Raw genomic sequence first — 21085 nt, forward strand, 5'->3', positions numbered from 1 at the left:
ACAGTGATTGAATAATCAAAATAATAAAACTTGTTATTTAAATGATTAGACTTCTGTTAATCATGAAATACAAAGAAATGTTTATGGTTAGGAATGATGTAGGAAGCAAATAAATGTATTGTCATGTAGGATGAGCCCACGCATGTGGATCCCATTTATCTTTTGTGGTATTTGGGCATATCTTTCCAGTGTGTATACATATCATAGAATATATTCATACAAAATCACTATATGTTAACCCAGATTTTCCATCATGATTCTCTGTGAGAAATAAATTAATGAACAAATAAATGAAATAACATTCATATGTGGATCAAGGTTCAGCTATTGGAGTTTTACTGTAAGGGTAGATTAATGAACATTTTTCTGAAAAAATTCCAGTGAATTTTGAAAGATGTTGAGGTTCCTTCTAATAAGAAAGATTTTTGGTCTAACTCTGACTGTTTAGTATTACACAGTGTATATGTATAAAATTTGAATGCTGTTTCTGTATAGACTTGCTATAGAAACTTTCATTTTGCATTAGAATATAACTGATAGCTTGATGTTCTGCAAATCAACCCTTTAAGCAATTTCCATAGAGTAGAAATGAAATAATATTTATCTAAAAGCAATCAGCATTCATTTTGCCTTCCTAATAGGGTTGCCAAGGTCCTACCCAGGGCTTTTTTTAGTAAGAGCGCACAGGAATGCAGTTCCAGCTGCTTGGTGTCAGGGGTGTGGCCTAGTATGCAAATGAATTCTTGCTGGACTTTTCTGTTTCAAAAGTCTTATGTGAAAAATGGTGATGTCGGGGTGTGACCTAATATGCAGATGTGTTCCTGCTGGGCTTTTGTTACAAAAAAGCCCTGGTCCTACCTAGCCAGCGGGGGGCTCTTGGGTCCTTCCCAGGATCATCTGCAGTGTGTGCTTTGTGATAACATCGCCCAGAAGTGACATCATCACGTCCCTGCTGTCAGGGGGGGATGCTCTAGTTTTTGCCATCAGCCCTGAAAAGTGGGAGAACCCCCACTGGTACCTGGGTGTTGGAAAGGCGACTTCTAACAACTAGCAGAGATAAGTCACCGTAAGTATGATTTTTTATGTCAAATACCAGGGCTTTTTTTGTAGCAGGAACTCCTTTGCATATTAGGCTACACACTCCTGATGTAGCCAATCCTCCAAGAGCTTACAGCGCTTTTAGTACAGGGCCTGCTGTAAGCTCCAGGAGGATTGGCTACATCAGGGGTGTGTGGCCTAATATGCAAAGGAGTCCTACTACAAAAAAAGCCCTGTCAAATACCTTGAGCATTGTATCTCTCAAAGCCTTCCAAAGCTGTTTAGGTGCTTTGTCTGAAATTGTTTGAGAGAGAAGTTGTTAGTGATGTTCCACTGAAATGAAGGAAGCTTCATTTTCTTCCTTAGCTACTTCTGTTCATCAGGGAAAATATGATGCTATTTGCTGAACATAAGTTACGCTTAGGGGTCCCAACCCTCCCGCCCTGGCGGGGGAAACCAGGGTTTCCAGCCTCTTCCCCCGCTCCCCCCAAAAATGGAAGCGGGGGGGAGGGGGGGAAGGGCGCCAAAAAGCATGGCGAGCTGCCCCATCTAGGAGCCGCTTCTCTGCTTGGGAAGCGAAGAAGAGGCGGCAGCGCAGCGGCATCGCCCGCTCCATCTCGCCCTCAGCAGCGTTGCCCGCTCAGAGAAGGGAAGGGTGGAGGGAGGCCAGGAGCGCGGCAAGCCTGCAGCAGCCACCGCAGCACCCCCTCTACGGCCGGCGAGCCCGTCTTCAGCGCCCCCGCCCGCCTACGGGAGCATGCCGGCCAGGGACGGGAGTGTGAGCCCCTCGCGGGCTGCCGGCCGCTGAGCCCTCCCTGGCTGCCCGGGGATCGGAGAGCTGGCCCGGGAGGCGGTCGGGCGTTGCTTTCTGCCAGATGGGCGATGAGGGCTGTGCCTAGCTGCAGGGGGGGGTCGGCGGAGCGAAAGCGGGGGGGGCGTGCAGTGCCGCGCTCAGGGGTGCAGGGGTGGGTGGCCTGCCGTGGAGGGCAGGGGGCTGCAAGGGCGGGCGGAAATGCCCGCGGTTTGGGGTGCTTAGTTTTCAGCCGCGCAAAGACGCGCCACTTGGCTCTGCGGGGGATGAGGAGGCAAGGAGCAGGGCGGCCCGTGAGCCGGGGAAGGGCTCGCGCTTGGCAGCTGGGGAGCGGGAGGAGGCTCTGGGGCATGTGCAGAGTGCGGTCTCGGACCAAGGGTCTGATTCAGTATAAGGCAGCATCATATGTTCATAAGCAGCTGGCCGCCTCCCGTCACCCCCAGCTGCCACTGCCGCGCCTCCGCCAGCCCAGCCTGCAGCAGCTCGGCCACCACCCCCACCATGCCGAGGCCACCGCTTTCGAGGCCCAGGAGAGTGCCTGGTGGAGGGAATGAAGACATTTAAAAAGGTGTGCCGTCCCTTTAGATATAATGGCCAGAACTCCCTTTGGAGTTCAATTATGCTTGTCACACCCTTGTTCCTGGCTCCGCCCCAGTGTCTCCTGGCTCCACCCCCAAAGTCTCCTGGCTCCACCCCCAAAGTCCCCAGATATTTCTGGAATTGGACTTGGCAACCCTAGTTACGCTTGCTTTTTACTGGTGGACTGACTGCTTTCGCTGATGGGGAGAAACATCATAACATCACTGCAGTGCTATAGCAATCTCCTAAAACTCTCTGATAAAACAGTGAACATTTCACTATTGTTGAATTTGTATATGATTATTATAATAATTGAAATATGGATCTATTATTATAGAGTTCACTACTATAGAAAAATACAAGCAGATAACTGAATATTTTCTTGAATAACTTTATTACTATATTATACAAATGGTGTTTTTTCTCTATTTTTGACATTGCTAGTGGCATCAGGCAGCACCTAAAAAGGTAAAGATGCAAGCACCGAGTCATTACCGACCCATGGGTTGACATCACATCATGACGTTTTCTTGTCAGGCTTTTTACGGGGGATTTGCCATTGCCTTCCCCCATACATGTCACTCTTTCCTTTTCTGGGCCTTCACCTATCACAAACATGGTGAAGAAAATGGGAGAAAGGGGGAAGAAGGTTATTTCTGAAGGTTTGGAGGCAGTATTTTGTGCAACTGCCTTCAAACCTTCAGTAATAACCTTCTTTCTCCTTTCTTCCATTTTCTTCGCCATGTTTGTGATAGGTGAAGACCCAGAAAAGGAAAGAGTGACACACACCACTCACAGGAAGGGGTATATAACTCAGATGTAATATTGACAATATGAGGATTATGTTAGGATCCACAGAAGAGAGGAAATCCCATTTCTCCCTCATTCAGTTTTCACTTGTCTACCCTCTGTGTATGCTTCTTTTCTTTCCCACTCACCCAATCTTTCTTCCCATCCATCAACCTTGCCCACCTGGTTTTTGCCTCCCCTGTAGCTGCTTGCCATCCACCCACTAATTCTTTTCCCCATCCTTTTAGAAATGTATTTTTAAAAAACTTACTCCTCTGACCAACCCCTCAAGTGGGGGAGAACTTACCCCCAAAAGAGGGAAAACCATCTGACATGCAACTACAGGTCTGTGTCACTGCCTGTGTGACCCAGAAGCAATGTCATCTCATCCAGGATATCAGTATGATGCTCTGGCTTTGGGGCAGAAACTCCATGGTAAAAGTCAAATTTGCCATAGAGTTTTTGTCCAAATACCAGAGTGTTGCCACCATCTCACAGACATGACAATATCACTTCCGGGTCATGTGAGCAGTGACGTAGACATGTCACTGTACATTGGCTGGGGCTTCTTGTTGCTCCCGGTAAGTCCTCCCCTTTGCCATTTGCCAGGAGAAACCAGGGAGCCCTACCACAGGGTCAAGTATTGCATGACACACTGAAGTCTGTTTCTATATTTTGAAGGAACAGAGACAGGAGTGTGATATGATTTGCCTGTTCTTCAGCCACCTAACCCAGCCCAGATCAGAACCAGTCATAGGGTGTTTCCTTATTCCCTTACTTGAAGACTGTTTCTTCAGAAAATCTTCCTCAGTGCGGCAATATAGATTAAACATAGGGAAAATACTTGTTTGAAGTGCCCCTGGAACCAAATATTCTTGCTTGTGGAGGAGAAAATTTTTACTTCAAAGGAAAAAAATCCAAAAGTGAATGTGTGAACTTGATCATCATCCAAATGTGAACCTCAAATACAAGGGGAAAAGTCTTTTCCTACTAATTTATATTTTCCAAAGTAAGGCATAATTTAAGCATAATGAAAGTTATAGCATCACATTCGTCCTTCTCCAAATAAGAAATTCCAGGGGAGCACTTTGGATTTGGTTTTCATTGGATGGTAAGCAGCCTCTATACATAGAGGCAAAGAAATACTTGTATAGGGCAGCAGATCAATATCAGAGGAATACCTTGCACCTTAGAAGTACATATCCAGTTAACTCAGATCCTCTGTGTTTAACATTTATATGGCACTTCAGACTTTTCAGTATATTTTATAAATACTACCTTGGTAATTTTGTAGTATAGGAGGAGAGGTAAGTTGTGGTAATAGCAGACCTTTAGCCACCAATTGAATTCATGGCAGAAATGAAATACCTATTGAATTAATGGCAGAAATGAAATACCTATTGAATTAATGGCAGAAATGAAATACCTATTGAATTAATGGCAGAAATGAAATACCTATTGAATTCATGGCAGAAATAAAATACAATGGACTTTCTGGCTCACATGGTTGCAGTTCACTCCTGCTGTTCTGAAAATGCTTAAATGAAGATGGAACCATGTTATGGGATTAAAACATAAGATCCATGACATAAGTTGTTTGATGAGAACATATTTCAGGAACCCAATGGAATTTCTAAAGGCTAGCTGAATTTATTGTAGCTAAAGCTTTGATCACTTAGGGTTGCCAAGTCTGGGCTGGGAAATACCTGGTGATTTGGGGGGTGGAGCCTAGGGAAGGTGGGTTTTGAAAGAGGGTGGATCGTAATGGTATATAGTGTCATAAAGTCCACTCTCCAAATCAGCTGTTTTTTCCAGGGGTAGTAGTAAATACAACTGGAGCCGGTGTGAAGATAAGCAATACAAGATAACCACCGGAAGCAATAAAACTTTCACGCAAAGCGTATAAATATGTGTTCTTAGTGAAGTAAAACAAAAACTAAACTAAGGAACACTGAACATTCCTGAAATTTTCCCCACTAAGTCTCTCAATAGTCACAAAGAATGATGGCCTCTTTAAATAGAACTTAATGAAGATGTGGGTGAAGTCTTTAAATTCTTAGTGTTCCACTCGTGATGGTGCAGAGAGAATAAGGAACCGCTTTTAAAAGGGCTCCTCACGGTTTCAATAGTTCTTCCTCAGCCTCTTTCTTCCAATGTTACACGGAGCCACAGTTCTACTTTCAACATGGATCCACACATGCTCTAATTTGCTGCTACCGGCTCTACTTTTCCAGGGGAACTGGTGCCTGCCATCTGGGCAGCAGTTGTAAGCAGTCCTGAAGCTACAGGGGGCCTGTGGGGCCCCTGCCCCCAACTTCCTGTCAGGGTGCCCCAACTCAGGGTCCCCAACCTTTCCTCCCTCCCCCACCACTCCTCCCTCCCCCATGATTTAAATCACGTGGGAAGGGCACCCAGGAGCAGCTGCTACCCCTCCCGCACAATTTAAAGGGCCCATTGATCAGTTGATTGGTGGGCACTTTACATTTGTGTGAGAGGCTGGAGGATGCTCCTGACAGCATGGCTGCCAGGCAGGGTTTTCCCTCCCTGAATTTGCTCTCTCAATCAGCAGCTTGCACAGGAGCCAGCTGGAGACTGAGTACCTTTGGTGAGGCAAGAGGAAGAAAAAAGGGAGGGGAGGAGGAGGACAGCCAGCACCAAAGACACTGGATTAAAAGGGACAGTTTTGTTTGAGAGTATGCTCAAAAAAAGTCCAGAAAAGGGCAACTAGAATGTTTAAAGGTTTGGAACACTTTCCCTATGAAGAAAGGTTAAAACGCTTGGAGTAACTTCGACTGTGGGGTGACATGATAGAGGTTTACAAGATTATGCCTGGGATGGAGAAAGTAGAGAAAGAAGTCCTTTTCTCCCTTTCTCACAGTACAAGAACTCATGGGCATTCAATGAAATTGCTGAGCAGTCAGGTTAAAACAGATAAAAGGAAGTACTTCTTCACCCAAAGGGTGATTAACATGTGGAATTCACTGCCACAGGAGGTGGTGGTGGCTACAAGCATAGACAGCTTCAAGAGAGGATTGAATAAAAATATGGAGCAGAGGTCCATCATTGGCTATTAGCCACAGTGTGTGTGTGTTTTGGCTACTATGTGATACAGAGTGTTGGACTGGGTGGGCAATTGGCCTGATCCAACATGGCTTCTCTTATGTTATTATTTTCTTATGTTCTTATGCTAATCACGTCATCCAATAAAATGCCACAACCCCCCCCCCCATGTTTTGCAGTGGAGGGGTGTGGGGGGAAATCTGACTGGGGTGCATGTCAACCTCCTTTGATTCACAGGAGGAGAGAGGTGAGTTGATCAGTGGGGCCCCAACCTCAAACCCAATCTAACTGAGGTGCTTGCTAGGGATGTGCAAAATAAAAAATATTCAGTATTACACGGATTCGGAAGTATACGGGGAAAAAAATTCGGAATCCCCGTATACTACTGAATACCGTATTCGGAATAGCCACATATACGGTAGATGCGCGGCTATTTCCGAATATACGGCCCTATTATACCCTATGGGCCATTGAAATCAATGGCAAATAGGGTATATTTGAAGCCGTCTGGAGGGGAGGGGGTTTGAGGGAGAGCCCCAAAATTTGCAGGGGACCTGCAGGGGACTCTCCCCTCCAACCCCCCCAAGTCCCAAAAAGATTGGGCCAGGGGATCCCATTCCAGGGGCACCCAAAGAGGGTGCCCCTATTCCATCATTATACCCTATGGGCCATTGACATCAATGGCAACGTAGGGCATAATTAGAGGCTACTGGGGGGCAGGGGGTCTGAGGCAGACCTGGCTGCAGCAAACCCAGATGCCAGCTCTCCAGCCCTGCCCCAAACAACATGGGGAGAGCTGGCCAACCACAACAAGCCTGCTGGTTCTGGGTCTCTCACCCAGGTGCCAGCTTCCCTGCCACAGAACACACAATCTACAGATGCCAGCTCTCCAGCCCTGCCCCAAACAACACGGGGAGAGCTGGCCAACCACAACAAGCCTGCTGGCTCTGGGTCTCTCACCCAGGTGCCAGCTTCCCTGCCACAGAACACACAATCTACTCTATAAAAACAAGAAAGTGACACAGCCCACGCAGCCCACACACACCCTCGCCAACCCCCACACCAACCAGAGGTAATTTAAAAAAACCAAAACAAAACCAGCAGAATCACAAAAGGACAAGCAACTCAAGTGTTTAAAAAGTGGCCTTTCACCAATAAGAAAACTTAGGCCAAATCAGTCAACAACACCCCCACCCCCAAACCAGGAAAAGTGACAACAGGAAAAAAAGGCCAAGCAAAGCAACTGAAGTGTTTAAAAAGTGGCCTTTCACCAATGAGAAAACTCAGGCCAAATCAGTCCACAACAACACCCCCACCCCTAAAACCAGAACCAGGAAAAGGGGGACAAAAGTGGCCTTTTAAACAATGAAAATTAGGCCAAACAGCACCACCACCACCCCCAATAACCTGAAGAGAAAAGTTACACAGCAATAACACAACACAGCAGCAACAAATCAAACACTGAAACAGTAAAAAACTCAACTTTTAACAATACAGGAACTCCCCCCCCCCCAAAAAAAAACACCCCTTCACCCTAACCCCAAGAAATCCAAGCCACCCAAATCAGGAGAAGTAAAAGGACACTGCACTTTTAAAAGTCCTCTCACTAAATTAAGATATGGGCAAATTAGCAAAACCCCCCAGGCCCCCACCCCCAGCAGAACGTAACCCCAACCCCAAATAGGCTACCCACCCAGTACTCACCCACCCAAATCTGGACAAGTAAAGGGACTCTAGTCCTTTTACCAACAAAAACTAAAACAAGAACCCCGAAACTGTCTTACCTTGTCTTCTCTGAGTCCAGGGAAGTCTGGTAAGGCTGAGTGAGAGAGCAGCAGGCAGCAGCTGAAGCCAAGGGCCAGCCAGCAGCAGCACAATCTCTCTCACAGCAACCCACATACACCAACACAGCAATGGAGAGGAGTCCAGCCAGGAAGACTCCTTAAAAAGGTTCTCTGGCCCTACAGAGAGTAATTTCAAAAAATAGCACTGCTCTCTGATTGACCAGACAACAGTGCTTACTTGGATACCCAAGTAAGCAAAAGATCAAAATAACAACAAAATAATAAAATTTTGCAAATGCATGCTTTGGATTGGCTGCTGGGGCTCCTCTTCCCCCTCCCCCCCGATCCCAGGGAGGCTATGGGAGAGGCGGGAAGAGGCCACTAAAGGCGGGAAAGTAGGCAAGCAGCTCCACTGAGGCTGCAGAAGCTACTTTCCTGCCTTTCCCATTGACAGCCGTATACTTCCAAATAGCTATTCGGCAGTATACGGCGAGCCGTATTCGGCTGCCGCATAATAGGCGGCAATGGCGACACTAGGACTCTCCCAGGTTGTTACAACACCCACCCATCAGGCGGGACACATGTTAGACCTGGTCTTTGCGGCCGGAATATCAGTGACTGATATTGCTATGGAAGCAGTGCCATGGTCAGATCACTTTGCCCTCAAGGCCCGTATGGAGGTATCACCCAAAACCCGTTTAGGCGGAGAGCGTATTTTAGCTCACCCGCGGAGCCTGATGGACCCGGAACGGTTCCTAACGGCTCTACGGGATACCTGGCCCACTGGTGATTCCCTGGATGGTCTGGTAGAGTCCTGGAACAATGGGCTCTCCAGGGCCATCGAGGAGATCGCACCCAGGCGCCCTCTGCGCCCCCGCCCGAAACCGTCGCCCTGGTTTAACCGGGAGCTGCGGCAACAAAAGCGGGGGCTCAGACGACTAGAGAGGCAATGGCGGCGTACTCGAGACGAAATGACCCGAGCATCTTATAGAGAGAGTTTGAAGGCCTATGAGATGGCAATCAAATCCGCAAAGAGAACATTCTTTGCGGCTAAGATTGCATCCGCAACTTCGCGCCCGGCACAATTATTTGATGTAATTAGAGGACTTACTATGCTGCCGCAAGGCAGGTTAAATTCTACTGAATTGGAAATAGGCTGTGAGGCTTTTGCGAATTTTTTTGCGGATAAAGTCGCATCACTCCGCCCCGACTCCCCTGCCAGTTTGGAGACAGTTAGCGAACCTGAGGCCCCGAGCCTGTCCTCGGATTATATACTGGATGGCTTTGACCCCCTCAGTCTGGAGGAAGTTGACAGGATTCTTGTATCTGCTCGCCCAACAACTTGTAAATTAGACCCATGCCCTTCCTGGCTTATTAAATCTTGCAAGGGGGACCTTAGATATCCCATGCGGGATATCATAAATAGATCCCTAACGGAAGGGCACTTTCCAACGCCACTTAAAGAGGCTGTGGTCCGACCCCTCTTAAAAAAGCCATCTCTAGATCCGGCCCAATTGACACACTATCGGCCGGTTTCAAATTTGCCCTTTTTGGGTAAACTTATTGAGAGGGCAGTGGCGAAGCAGTTACAGACCTTCCTGGATGACACTTCCGTCCTCGACCCATTTCAGTCCGGCTTTCGCCCGGGACACGGGACGGAGACAGTGTTGGTTGCCTTAGTGGATGACCTTCAACGGCATCTGGATCGGGGTGGCTCGGCGGTGCTGATGTTGTTAGACCTGTCGGCGGCGTTCGACACGGTCGACCATCGGCTACTGACGTGCCGCCTCGCCGACGCAGGGATTCAGGGGTTGGCCTTACAGTGGCTTTCCTCTTTCCTGGAAGGTCGGGGACAAAGGGTCGCAATTGGGGGGGAGCTGTCTCGGAGGCGCTCACTTGATTGTGGTGTGCCCCAAGGGGCGGTTCTCTCCCCGATGTTATTTAACATCTACATGCGGCCTCTTGCTCAGATTGCCCGAAGGTATGGGTTGGGGTGTCACCAGTATGCTGATGACACCCAGCTCTATCTACTGATGGATGGCCAGCCTGTCTGCGCCCCGGAAAACCTTGACCAGGCACTACGGGCCGTGGCTGAGTGGCTCAGACTGAGTGGGCTGAAGTTAAATCCTACGAAGACAGAGGTCCTTTGCTTGGGCCGCCGCGGCCCGGGGAGGGGGATCCCCCTGCCGGCTTTTGATGGTGCGCCGCTTATGGCGGCGGACAGGGTCAGGAGCTTGGGGGTGCTGTTGGAGCCTTCTTTAAAGATGGAGGCTCAGATAGCAGCCGCTGCCAAGTCCGCATTTTTTCATCTTAGACGGGCAAGGCAGCTGACCCCCTTTCTGGAGCGCGACGACCTAGCAACAGTGATCCATGCTACGGTCACCTCAAGGTTGGACTACTGCAACGCCCTCTACATGGGGCTGCCCTTGTCTCGGACCCGGAAACTGCAGCTGGTGCAGAATGCCGCGGCCCGGCTGTTATTGGGTCTCCCAAAGTGGGAACACATCCAGCCGGGTCTCCGGACTCTGCACTGGCTTCCAGTGATATACCGAGTCCGGTACAAGGTGCTGGTTATTACCTTTAAAGCCCTATATGGCCTGGGACCTGCCTACCTGAAGGACCGTCTCTCCCCACATGTTCCCCAGAGAGCACTGAGGTCAGGAACACAAAATCTCCTCACTATCCCCGGGCCAAAAGAAGCCCGTCTGAAAGCCACCAGGGAAAGGGCTTTCTCCGTTATGGCCCCCGTATGGTGGAATCAGCTGCCGGAAGAGGTGAGGGCCCTGCGGGACTTGGCGCAGTTCCGCAGGGCCTGTAAGACGACCCTCTTCCGGCTAGCCTATACCTAGCCTACATTTAGCTAGGATAACAACTTGAGGAAACTGGCCAGCCATCTGTTCATAGGAAACTGAATTACTCTGTTTTAATGTTTTAACTGCTTAAATTATTTAACTGTTTTATATTTGAAATTGTTTACTTTTAAGTTTGATTAATTGTTGGAAGCCGCCCTGAGCCATTCGTGGGAAGGGCGGGATAGAAATCCCAAATAAATAAATAAATAAAAAATGGGAATCGGCTACGGCCAATTCCGTATACAGCCGAATCAGTGTTGATTCGGCTGTATATACGGTTCGGCCGAACCGAATGCACATCCCTAGTGCTTGCTTTTCTTCTATTCCAGACCAAAATAGCACTGGGGGGAAATGGGGTGAGTGGAGAGTATGAATGGAGGCAGGCAGGCATGCATCTCTCTCTCTGGAACATTCACACATTTGGGACTGATCTAGAGTCCCTTTGCTGTGTCTGCAAGGGGAGTGCTAGGTGATGAATATTTATTGGAGAAAATGCTGGCCCCAGCAAGACAGCAAGTTGACAGGAGCGGGCATAGAGGAGAGCTCAGGCAGGCACTTCAAGGTGGCCTGAGACTTGGGCCGCTGATTGAAACCAGGCAGAGAAACCCTCTGCCATCAGTGAATATTGAGACTGTGCTTTGATCCTCTGCTTCTTGGGTAGGGGGTGCCCCCCAAGAAATTTAAAAGGTCCCCAAAGTTTGAAATCCTGGCTATGGGCTGGGTTGCAATATCAGGAGATCTACAGGCAACACCTGGAGGCCGGCAACCCTAATTTACTTCATCAAATGTATGTGATGAGGAGAGCAGTAACTCTCAAAAGCTTACACTGAAATATATTTTGTTAGCTTTTAAAAGTCACTGAACTTGCTTTTTTCTTGCCGCAGTTTTGGGTCAGTGCTGTAGAGCCCTGCTGGGGACAGGACTTAAAGGCAACACCATGTTTGGCAGGTTGTGGGCCAAGCCCCTTTTGCTGGCTGGAAGGTCTCCACAACCAGAGGGAGCACATGGCCCTCCTGAAAGGATAGAGAAGGTAGAGAAAGAAGTACTTTTCTCCCTTTCTCACAATACAAGAACTCATGGATGCTCAATGAAATTGCTGAGCAGTTGGGTTAGAACAGATAAAAGAAAGTACTTCACCCAAAGGGTGATTAACACATGGAATTCACTGCCACAGGAGGTGATGGGTGGCTATAAGCATAGACAGCTTCAAGAGGGGATTGGATAAACATATGGTGAAGAGGTCCATCAGTGGCTATTAGCCACAGCATATTGATGGAACTCTTTGTCTGGGGCAGTAATGTTCTGTATTCTTGGTGACTGGTAGGGGGCAACAGTGGGAGGGCTTCTAGTGTACTGACCAATGTTCCCTCTAAACTGCAGAGTCTTGTGAGCAAAAATTTTACTTTGTGAGCTACTGGCATTAAGGTTGTGAGCTACTGCATAAATTAGTATGCTCTGGGGCCATCCTTCCTAAGCTAAGACAAAAATCTGTGAGCTGGAGGCTAAAAATCTGTGAGCTAGCCCACGCTAACTCAGCTTAGAGGGAACACTGGTCCTGATCCCACTGATGGATCTCCTGATGACACCTGGTGTTTTGGCCACTGTGTGCCACAGAGTGTTGGACTGGATGGGCCATTGGCCTGATCCAACATGGCTTCTCTTATGTTCTTATGAAGATTGAGGGGGTTTACTCCCAGAATGAGACAGAATTCTACTTGGGTAAGAAATATGCCTATGTGTAGAAAGCAAAAAACAACACAGTGTCTCCTGGAGGCAAACCCAACAGAACCAGAGTGATCTGGGGGAAGGTGACCCATGCCCACAGAAACAGTGACATGGTACGAGCAAAGTTCTGCTCCAACTTGTCTGCCAAAGCCATTGGACACAGTGTGATCTAAGTGATGCTGTATCAGGAATCTAAATATGGACAGAAAATAACATTTGCAGTATATTTTTTAAAAAAGTAAAAATCACTGGCCTCCTGTTTTGTTTTGTTTTTTGCTGACAAACGTGGCAACCCATTGCAGTTACCAGCTTGCAATGCTAAACTCAGATAGATTGGGGTTCTATATGTTGCTGTATTCTCTTCATATATTTTGAAACAAACTCTCTAAAGGATTTTTTCTTCTTCTTTGCAGCTGAGGGAGTCTGTGTGTTTAAATGTTTGGTTAACAAAGATACAGAGTACTGTCGTGTTGGAAAAGAGTCTGTTTTGATAACACTTGGGTACACCAGTGCCTTACTCCAGTTCAGGTCACATTCTGGTAAGTGTTCACTGTATTAGGTGAGTTTGATAGGCCTTCTTTTGGCTTCTCTGTTTTTCTTTATTGTTAGAACAACTGCCTTGATGAATTTTTCTGTGATTCTTGGATGTTTATTAATTAATGATCATCAAAATAGTTTTCTCGCCGGGATTTAAGGCTGATTATACAATTAAAAACAATGCAATTTAACCAGATTACAAAATTAGAGAATGCACTAAAACAGTATAAAAATAAAGAATAATATATAAAACATAACAAAACATATTATAAAACATTAACATCTACACCCCTTAGAAAGCAGTTTAAGGAACACTTAAGAACATTATGAACTGAAGTATAGAGACCTGCAGTTCAAAGATAGGGGGTCATAATTTTAATTCTGTATAAGAAAGTTGAAAAAAGGTGTGATTATATTTTTAGTTATATATTTTTCATTTCATTGTGAGAGGGAGTATTGTTTTCTGAAATGTGTGTGTGAATGTGTTGTGTGTGTGTGTATATATATATATATATATATATATATATATATATATATATATGTAGTACTCCCAATTTAGTGAAAATGGTAACCATGTACTTTTTGCACTTACCAAAGGAAATTAAAATGATACATTTGAAACTGCCTTTTCCACCCCCCCAGGAACAGGAAGGGGGAAGGGAAAGGAAGTGTGCTTTAGCTTTTCAAGTGGTCTATGGTACATCAGCCTTTTTTAATTTTAAAGGGCCATTATTTTGTGTGGCTAGACTTGGCCTCCATCTAGCCACAAAAAATCATGGCCAGATGTTCCCAGGGCCGGCTCGCCCACTAGGCAAACTAGGCAATTGCCTAGGGTGCTGGGAGGGGGCGGCAACTTGGGCTCCCCCCTCCTGGTGCCCAAGACAAACGCCTAAATTTGCCTTTTCTCCCCACCGCTGCTGCCACCACTACTGCCCGCCCCCTCCCTTCCTTTCCGCAATTCAGTGCCATGCTCCACCTGCCCCCCTCCCCGAGTGAACAGAAGAGTGCGCCGCAACAAGGCTTTTCCCTTCTGGCTTCAATGTGGCCAGCATCAGATTGTTCTTTGAAGAGAGCACTGGAGGAGGCTTCACTCCCCCCTCACTTCTGGTTCTGGAAAGGAAGGGGGAGAAGCCTCCTCCAGCACTCTCTTCAAAGAACAATCTGATGCCAGGCGTGTTGAAGCTGGTAGGGCTAAGCTTCGTTGTGGCGCACTCCGCTGATCAATCAAGGCAGTGGGAGGGGGCTATGGAGTGCAGTGCTGCATTGCGACACTGCAGAGGGAGGGAGGGGGCAGGGGGCAGCAGGCAGGGAGCCTGCCTGGGGCACCACACACCCTAGGGCCAGTACTGGGTGTTCCGCCCACAGAAAATAATGTAGTATATACTATGGACCCTCTGGGGCATGCTCCCTCCTCCCTAACTGCTCCTGCTGACTCCCTGACACAATTCTAATGTTGTTGAGAGGGAAAATATCAAATTGTAAATAATTTCAACATTGGACATTGCAAATCCAAATCTGATACAGAAATACTGGGCATTTTATTGAGTTGGCAATATTGGTTTGCACAGAGTCCCTATTTGAAGAAGGACTCACAGGTTCTCTTTGAACAGGCAGAAGTGTCTATCACTTGTGAAAGGGCTTCTTTGGATTGTATGCTGTGTGTTTATTCTACTGGAAAAGAACTGGATCTAAGACAAAGTAGACAGGTTTCAAACGTGAAACAAGGTTTGTAGCAAATTCTTTCTGATCATGTCAGGGTTTCACTCAGTTATGAAAGTCCGCCATTGCTCTGTCTTCAGACATGTAACCTGTCCTAATATAGAATATTGGCCATGCAGCCTTCATATGCCATGTTCCACACTGACCGATACTCCAGACACTTAACTTTAAATACTATTCAAAGCCAAACTGAAGTTTAAAACCACCAAACTATACAATATGTTGGAACCAGACAACTGGACTAAATAGTTTGGATCTCGTCACTAATCTTTTGCTTTAGCTGCATTTTTGCCTTAAAGGTAATTAAGGATTTCAAGAGGCTTCACAACACCAGAGCGTGTAATATAAATGAAATTTTGGTACATGTTTAAAAGATCTTAAGATTGGCAGTTTCAGAGTGATTCCTCACCGGCATTTGTTCCGCCACCACACTTCTTGCATCGGCGCAAGCCATCGATTCCCCACCAGTCACTCCACAGCGCCTCTTGCTTCAGGGCTACTTCTGATTCTTGTCGTGGCAGCTGGAACTCCAAAAAACCAACATCCTGTTGCTGCAGTGGTAATAGGGAAAAGCCAAGATGTGAGAGGCACCTGTGGAGCAACTAGTGGGGAATCCACCACTTGAGCTGGTGCAGAGAGAAGAGTGGGGGCGGAGCAAATGCTGGTGGGCAATCACTCTAAGTTTCTTACAGGACTAGAACTCCTAATAAAACTATTAAAAACAGAAGCTTTGTATCCACCCTGCAGTCTCTCTCTCCCTTGTAATGTGTACTAGATTTTAATGTACTAAACTTTATGGAAAAAAGGAAGGGAGAGTCTTTAGGGACTGCTGTATTCAGCAGCAGCCGTATAGAGGGCCTGCTGTCTTCTGCTTCAACTTTGATATCAACAAAATAGAAAAGACATAAGCAGTCATTGACAATATTTTGAGCAGGCCTGTACCACTTGTGTTTCAATAAGGTTACTTGAGCCACTAGCCACATACAATCTCCAGATTAACCTTGTGGACAGTCTAGGGCTCTAAAAACAAAGTGGAGAAAAGCACTGTCAGAAATTAGATGTGACATAACTAGGCTTCCCAATCCCCAGGTCCCAGAGGGGGATCCCCCGGTTTTACAGGCTTCTCCCCTCCCCCAGCCAGCTAGCCGGTGGGGAAAGCCCCACCCCCACAGCCATCATGCACCTCCACCAACGAGTCCCATAGGGAATGATGGGGAATTGATCCACGGGTATCGGGGGCTCTGGGGGGGCTGTTTTTGAGATAGAGGCACCAAATTTTCAGTATAGCATCTAGTGCCTCTTCCCAAAATACCTCCCAAGTTTCAAAAAGATTGGATCAGGAGGTCCAATTCTATGAGCCCCCAAAGAAGGTGCCGCTATCCTTATTTCATTATTTCCTATGGAAGGAAGGCATTTAAAAAGGTGTTCTGTCCCTTTAAATGTGATGGCCAGAACTCCCTTGAAGTTCAGTTATGCTCGTCACACCCTTGCTCTTGGCTTCACCCTAATGTCTCCTGGCTCCACCCCCAAAGTCTCCTGGCTCCACCCCCAAAGTCCCCAGATATTTCTTGAATTGGACTTGGCAACCCTAGACACAACACATGGCTGGTGGGCTTTGTTTAGTTTGACATATCCCAATATGCTAACCTTATTTTAAAAAAGGAACTAATGTAGATTAGAGTAAGATTAGAGTAAGGCACTTTCATCTTTGATTTTCAATTGTGAAAAAATGTGGAAAAGGGATCTGTGAAGAGAAGCATTCTAAAAATCTCCAATGGTTTACATTTATAAACTGGCGTAAACTGAATTTTTGTATGGTTTGAGGGGGGTTTTAAATTTTGGAGTCCTGTTTCCTCTTTATAATGTCTTTATGATGACATATATATCTACAGCTAGCCTCTATTCATGCAGAACAGTGCTATTCTTGGCCTTCTCACTTGTAGCATTTAGACAACCATAAATCATCAATAGCATTCTCTTTTTCCTGTAGAACATGTGTGCAACATCTGAATAATATCAAGGAGGCCATAAAATTTAATGTCTAATAGCTAAACACTTGTCTTTTGAAGACAATGTTCATCCATTCAGAGCAGTTCAACCAATGAATGTACAGCCCACCTACTACTTCGGTAGTATTTTCCACCTAACAAAAATACTGTTTAATTCAAAACTCCTTATTTATTAGATTTTATTTAATCCTTTTTCTAGGGTACTTGGGCCAATGTAAATAATGTCTCCTCATTTTATACTTTCCACAAATCTGTGAGATAGGTTAGATTGAGTTGCAATTCTTAGCTCTGGCCCAGTGTTATTTGGTCACCTATATGACAAAATGCATGTATGACAATTTCTCTCTCCCTCACAGGATTTATCTTTATATTGTTCTTAGTTGAGCAGCCCATTGTTTTCTTTGGCTGTCCCACCCAGTCATTTGAATATATATATATTGGTGGCACTTCTGTTTGGAGAACTAAGAGTGGCAATTTCTCCTTCCTACTTTGGACCCCTACTTTGCCACAAAGAAGAACAGTAGAATGGCCAGTGTTCTATGGTGGAGGTACCCAAACAGAATTTGGGGGTGTGAGTCTGAAGGTGCCAAGACAGGACACAGTGAACATGTCCAGAATGCCTTCTAAAATAGGCAAAAACATATCCTGAGGCATAGGTGGTCAGGATATTACTTAGAACAATGTATGATTAGATTATGGAATAGTAAAACAATATATGCAAAATTGAGCAGGTGGCGGTGTGATGGAGACCAACAAAGGGCCTCAGGAAGCCACGGTGATGTGTTTAGATATAACTACTAGGTGCTGATAGCGCATTTCCAGAAAGGTGGTGAGAGAAGAATGGAAGATGGGTTGGGTGATAAGATTAGTTGGGTGGAGGCAGGAAGTTTCAGGATGAAGGCAGGGGGAATCAGAAATTGAAATTTGAGATTAGGTCAGGAAATATTGGTAAGTTATTGACAGAGGTGATATTGAGTAGATGAGTAGGTACAAGTACAAGAGTAGATGAGAGGACAGAAATTCAAGTGGAGAGGCTTTTCTTAGTATATGCATTTCCTGGCAGCTGAGAGCATGATTAGATTAGCTAGATGTCTGCTTTCTCCCAAGCCAGGGAACCATGTCTTAGCCAGAGGCAAAGGGATGGAGGCATACTTATCTGGATTGCTAAAGGCTTGTATGTGCTAAGCCATGGTATCACAACATGTTTGAAGCTGAGGCAGGTTGACCAAAGTGCTGTCAGACTCCATTTTGTGTGCTAGCCTGGCACAGAGTTTCCAGAATACAGCAGTGTCACTGGTGCCAAGTGTGCAGCCTGGCTTTGCCCTTCACAAAGCATGTGAATGAACAGGGCATATAGGTGGGGTAACAAAGGCAGTGAGAAGACTTGAGGCAGACTTCTACCAGAACTGTTCACTTTGGAGTGAAAGTATTACATTACAATCCTGTGCACAATTTGCTTTGAATAGAGTAGCTTTGCATAGGACTGTTAGAGACAGGTATCACAAAATGCCATTTGTTTATAAAAATAGAAATTGAGCAAGAAGTAAACAACCTGACATATAGGTGTGTAAAACTTTTACAAAAACAGCAGTAGTGCCCCAAAGGAACCATGCCTAGAGCTCCAGCTCGCAATCTTAAAACCACTTGCTGTGACTGAACAGCTTTTTTCCCTAGCACTGTTGCAGTAATTTTATGTACCTTCACTAGTTAAGGGAAACATCTAGTAACAAAATCTAGAGCAGGAAGACCTTTTGCAGAAATTAACAATTCTGTCCTTTCCTTAAAAGTGCATCACCCTGATGAGTAATACTATTTGAAGAAAAAGAACAGATAGGTTAATCAACACCGAATAAATCTAAATATTGGAAGGTTGGTTACATAAGATATTTTGTGTTATCGTTTGCATTGTATTTGGAATGGCTCATTCAGTTACCTTCTATGTCATTGCCTCCAGTTACAACCTGATAGTTAACTGTTGTTGTTTTTTTAATATAGGTAATTGCTGTTGGCAATTTCATACAGCACAATCCATTTCTTTTAGTTGCCTGAGTCACACCTGCTGTGAATTTGTGTTGCCTACTTTGCACTAAATTGCTATCATTTTAGTTCTTTTGTTTCTGTTTCAGAATATAGCTTGTTTTCAAATGCACTCAAGAACTGCAGGAATCAAAAGAAGGAGCACTCTGTGTTCAATCAGAGAACAGAAGAAGCCTCTGCAGCTCAATATTTTCAGGTAGCAGTCCATTGCATCACAATCCTATCAGAGGTAAATTCAATATTTCCCAGTTTTACTGCACTTCCTGATCAGGCCTCTTGGAATGCTGGCTTGGGGTTTTACCATTAAGCTTTTACCCTTTTGTGTAGTGCCGCAGGCAGATTGTAGAAAGCAAACTTTTACACATTTTCCTCCCTTTCTCCCCACCCACCCCCCTTATTTCCTTTATAGTTTTATGGCTGCCTGTCCCAACAACAGAATATGATGCAAGATTTTGTAAGGACAGCCACGTATCACAGAGCAATACTACAGAACCACATAGATTTTAAAGACAAGGTAAGCTGTTAGGCACCTGGCAGCTCAAGTCCAAATATTTGCACTGGCCTATCTGCCTGACTATTATGTTGTTGCATTGAGGGTATAATGTCACATCTTCTGATGTAAAGCTGATAGAGCTTTTGGTGCACTTTATTCTAAATATTTACATGCTAGAATAGCAGGACTTAATTATGGTGTCTCCCATGTGTGGTGCTGCTAGAAAGCTGTTCTGCATACTGATGCTCTGTGTGGCTGCTGTAACATTTAAACATATTTATTCCCTTAGCCAGTCTAGACATCTGTAGTATTTACATACCAGTGCACTTGACACCTGGGTCATAAAGTGGTTCAAACTTGCAGGCATGGGCTTCTTAGTTCTGAACATCCAAGACATCATCTTCAAGCTGGCTTTAGAATCATGTTCTTAAACACTTCAGTTGCCCACATTCTGGGACAAGCATAATCTTTCTTCTTGTAGCATATTGTTGATCAAATATTTTAAAGCAAATGTAATTTTTGCATCTACTTGAATGCTTTCACATGTGTGTGCCTATGTATATTAGGGTTTCACCGGATTTTAGGAAGTATTGACATTTAAAGCCTTAAAGCCTAGTATTGACATTTAAAGCCTTGCACAGCCTGGGACTGACATATCTGAGAGACCACCTCTCCCAATACTTGCCCTGAAGGCCCTTAAGTTTGGTCAGTCAACATCTGCTAGTTGTCCCTGACCCGAGGGATATCCACCTTGCCTCGACTAGGGCCAGGGCCTGATGGAATATGCTCCTGTTAGAGATCAGGGCCCTATCAGATTTGTTACCTTTCTTAGGGCCTGTAAAATGGAGGTGTTTTGCCAGGCCGTTGAATGTGGCATTGGACGTCCAGAGTAAACTGAACCTGGCCTCCCTTGCCACACTGTTCCATCTCTTGCCAGGCCTATTGACGAATCATCGGTTCCAGCTTATAACTGTAAGAAATTTGATTAATATGTCTTCCACCCTGAGTTTTAGTGATTTTAATTGTTTCATTGTATTTCATTGTTTTTAACTGTTTAAATTTGTTGTACTCTCCTCTGAGCCTACTTGTGAGGTAGGGAAGAATAAAAATCAACTAAAATAAAATAAAAAGTAGATGAAATCAATATTTCAAGTAAAATTTAATCAAACTCTTTAAATCTTTTTCCTGATAATATGAAGAAAAATTGTAGCCATTTGGTGTTCTCTTATTAGTTACGTGTCCCATGATATCATACCAGAAAATCCATTATATAGAAACATATTTTTGAACAAGTAGACATATTAATGTGATAACTTGATTAATATGTGTGTGATGATTTAATTTCAGTTCTTGTATGGTACATCAAACTGAATGTGCTGTACATGTGGATTCTTTCAGTTGTGTTTGCATTAGTTTAGTGTATTCCTTATACATGTGCCTCTCTTGCTTTGACAATTGACTCCTTACTGGTTTTCCAACCTCTAGATGGAGCCTTGAGATGTCCCAGAATTACAACTGATCTACAGACAACAGAGATCAGTTTCCCTGGAGAAAATGGCCTCCTTGGAGGGTGAACTCTATGGCATTAGACCCTGCTGAAGTTCCTCCACTCCCTAACACTACACTCCCCAGGCTCCATCTCTAAATCTCCA

At 45.4% G+C, this 21085-nt stretch overlaps 1 protein-coding gene across 6 annotated transcripts in view; it reads left to right on the top strand.

Moving 5' to 3' along the window:
* Positions 1–21085, top strand: part of LOC132570576 (histone-arginine methyltransferase CARM1-like) — a 98354-nt gene that overhangs the window by 25393 nt on the left and 51876 nt on the right. For 4 of the 6 annotated variants that reach the window (XM_060237393.1, XM_060237398.1, XM_060237399.1 and 1 more), the window contains exons 2-4: positions 13052–13177; positions 19030–19169; positions 19350–19454. In XM_060237393.1, coding sequence (XP_060093376.1) covers positions 13052–13177; positions 19030–19169; positions 19350–19454 — 371 coding nt within the window. The remainder of the gene's footprint in view (positions 1–13051; positions 13178–19029; positions 19170–19349; positions 19455–21085) is intronic. The other 2 variants (XM_060237397.1, XM_060237395.1) reach the window with 1 other exon arrangement.

This window comes from Heteronotia binoei, chromosome 4 (assembly GCF_032191835.1).
Source record: "Heteronotia binoei isolate CCM8104 ecotype False Entrance Well chromosome 4, APGP_CSIRO_Hbin_v1, whole genome shotgun sequence".
Classification (NCBI taxonomy): domain Eukaryota; kingdom Metazoa; phylum Chordata; class Lepidosauria; order Squamata; family Gekkonidae; genus Heteronotia; species Heteronotia binoei.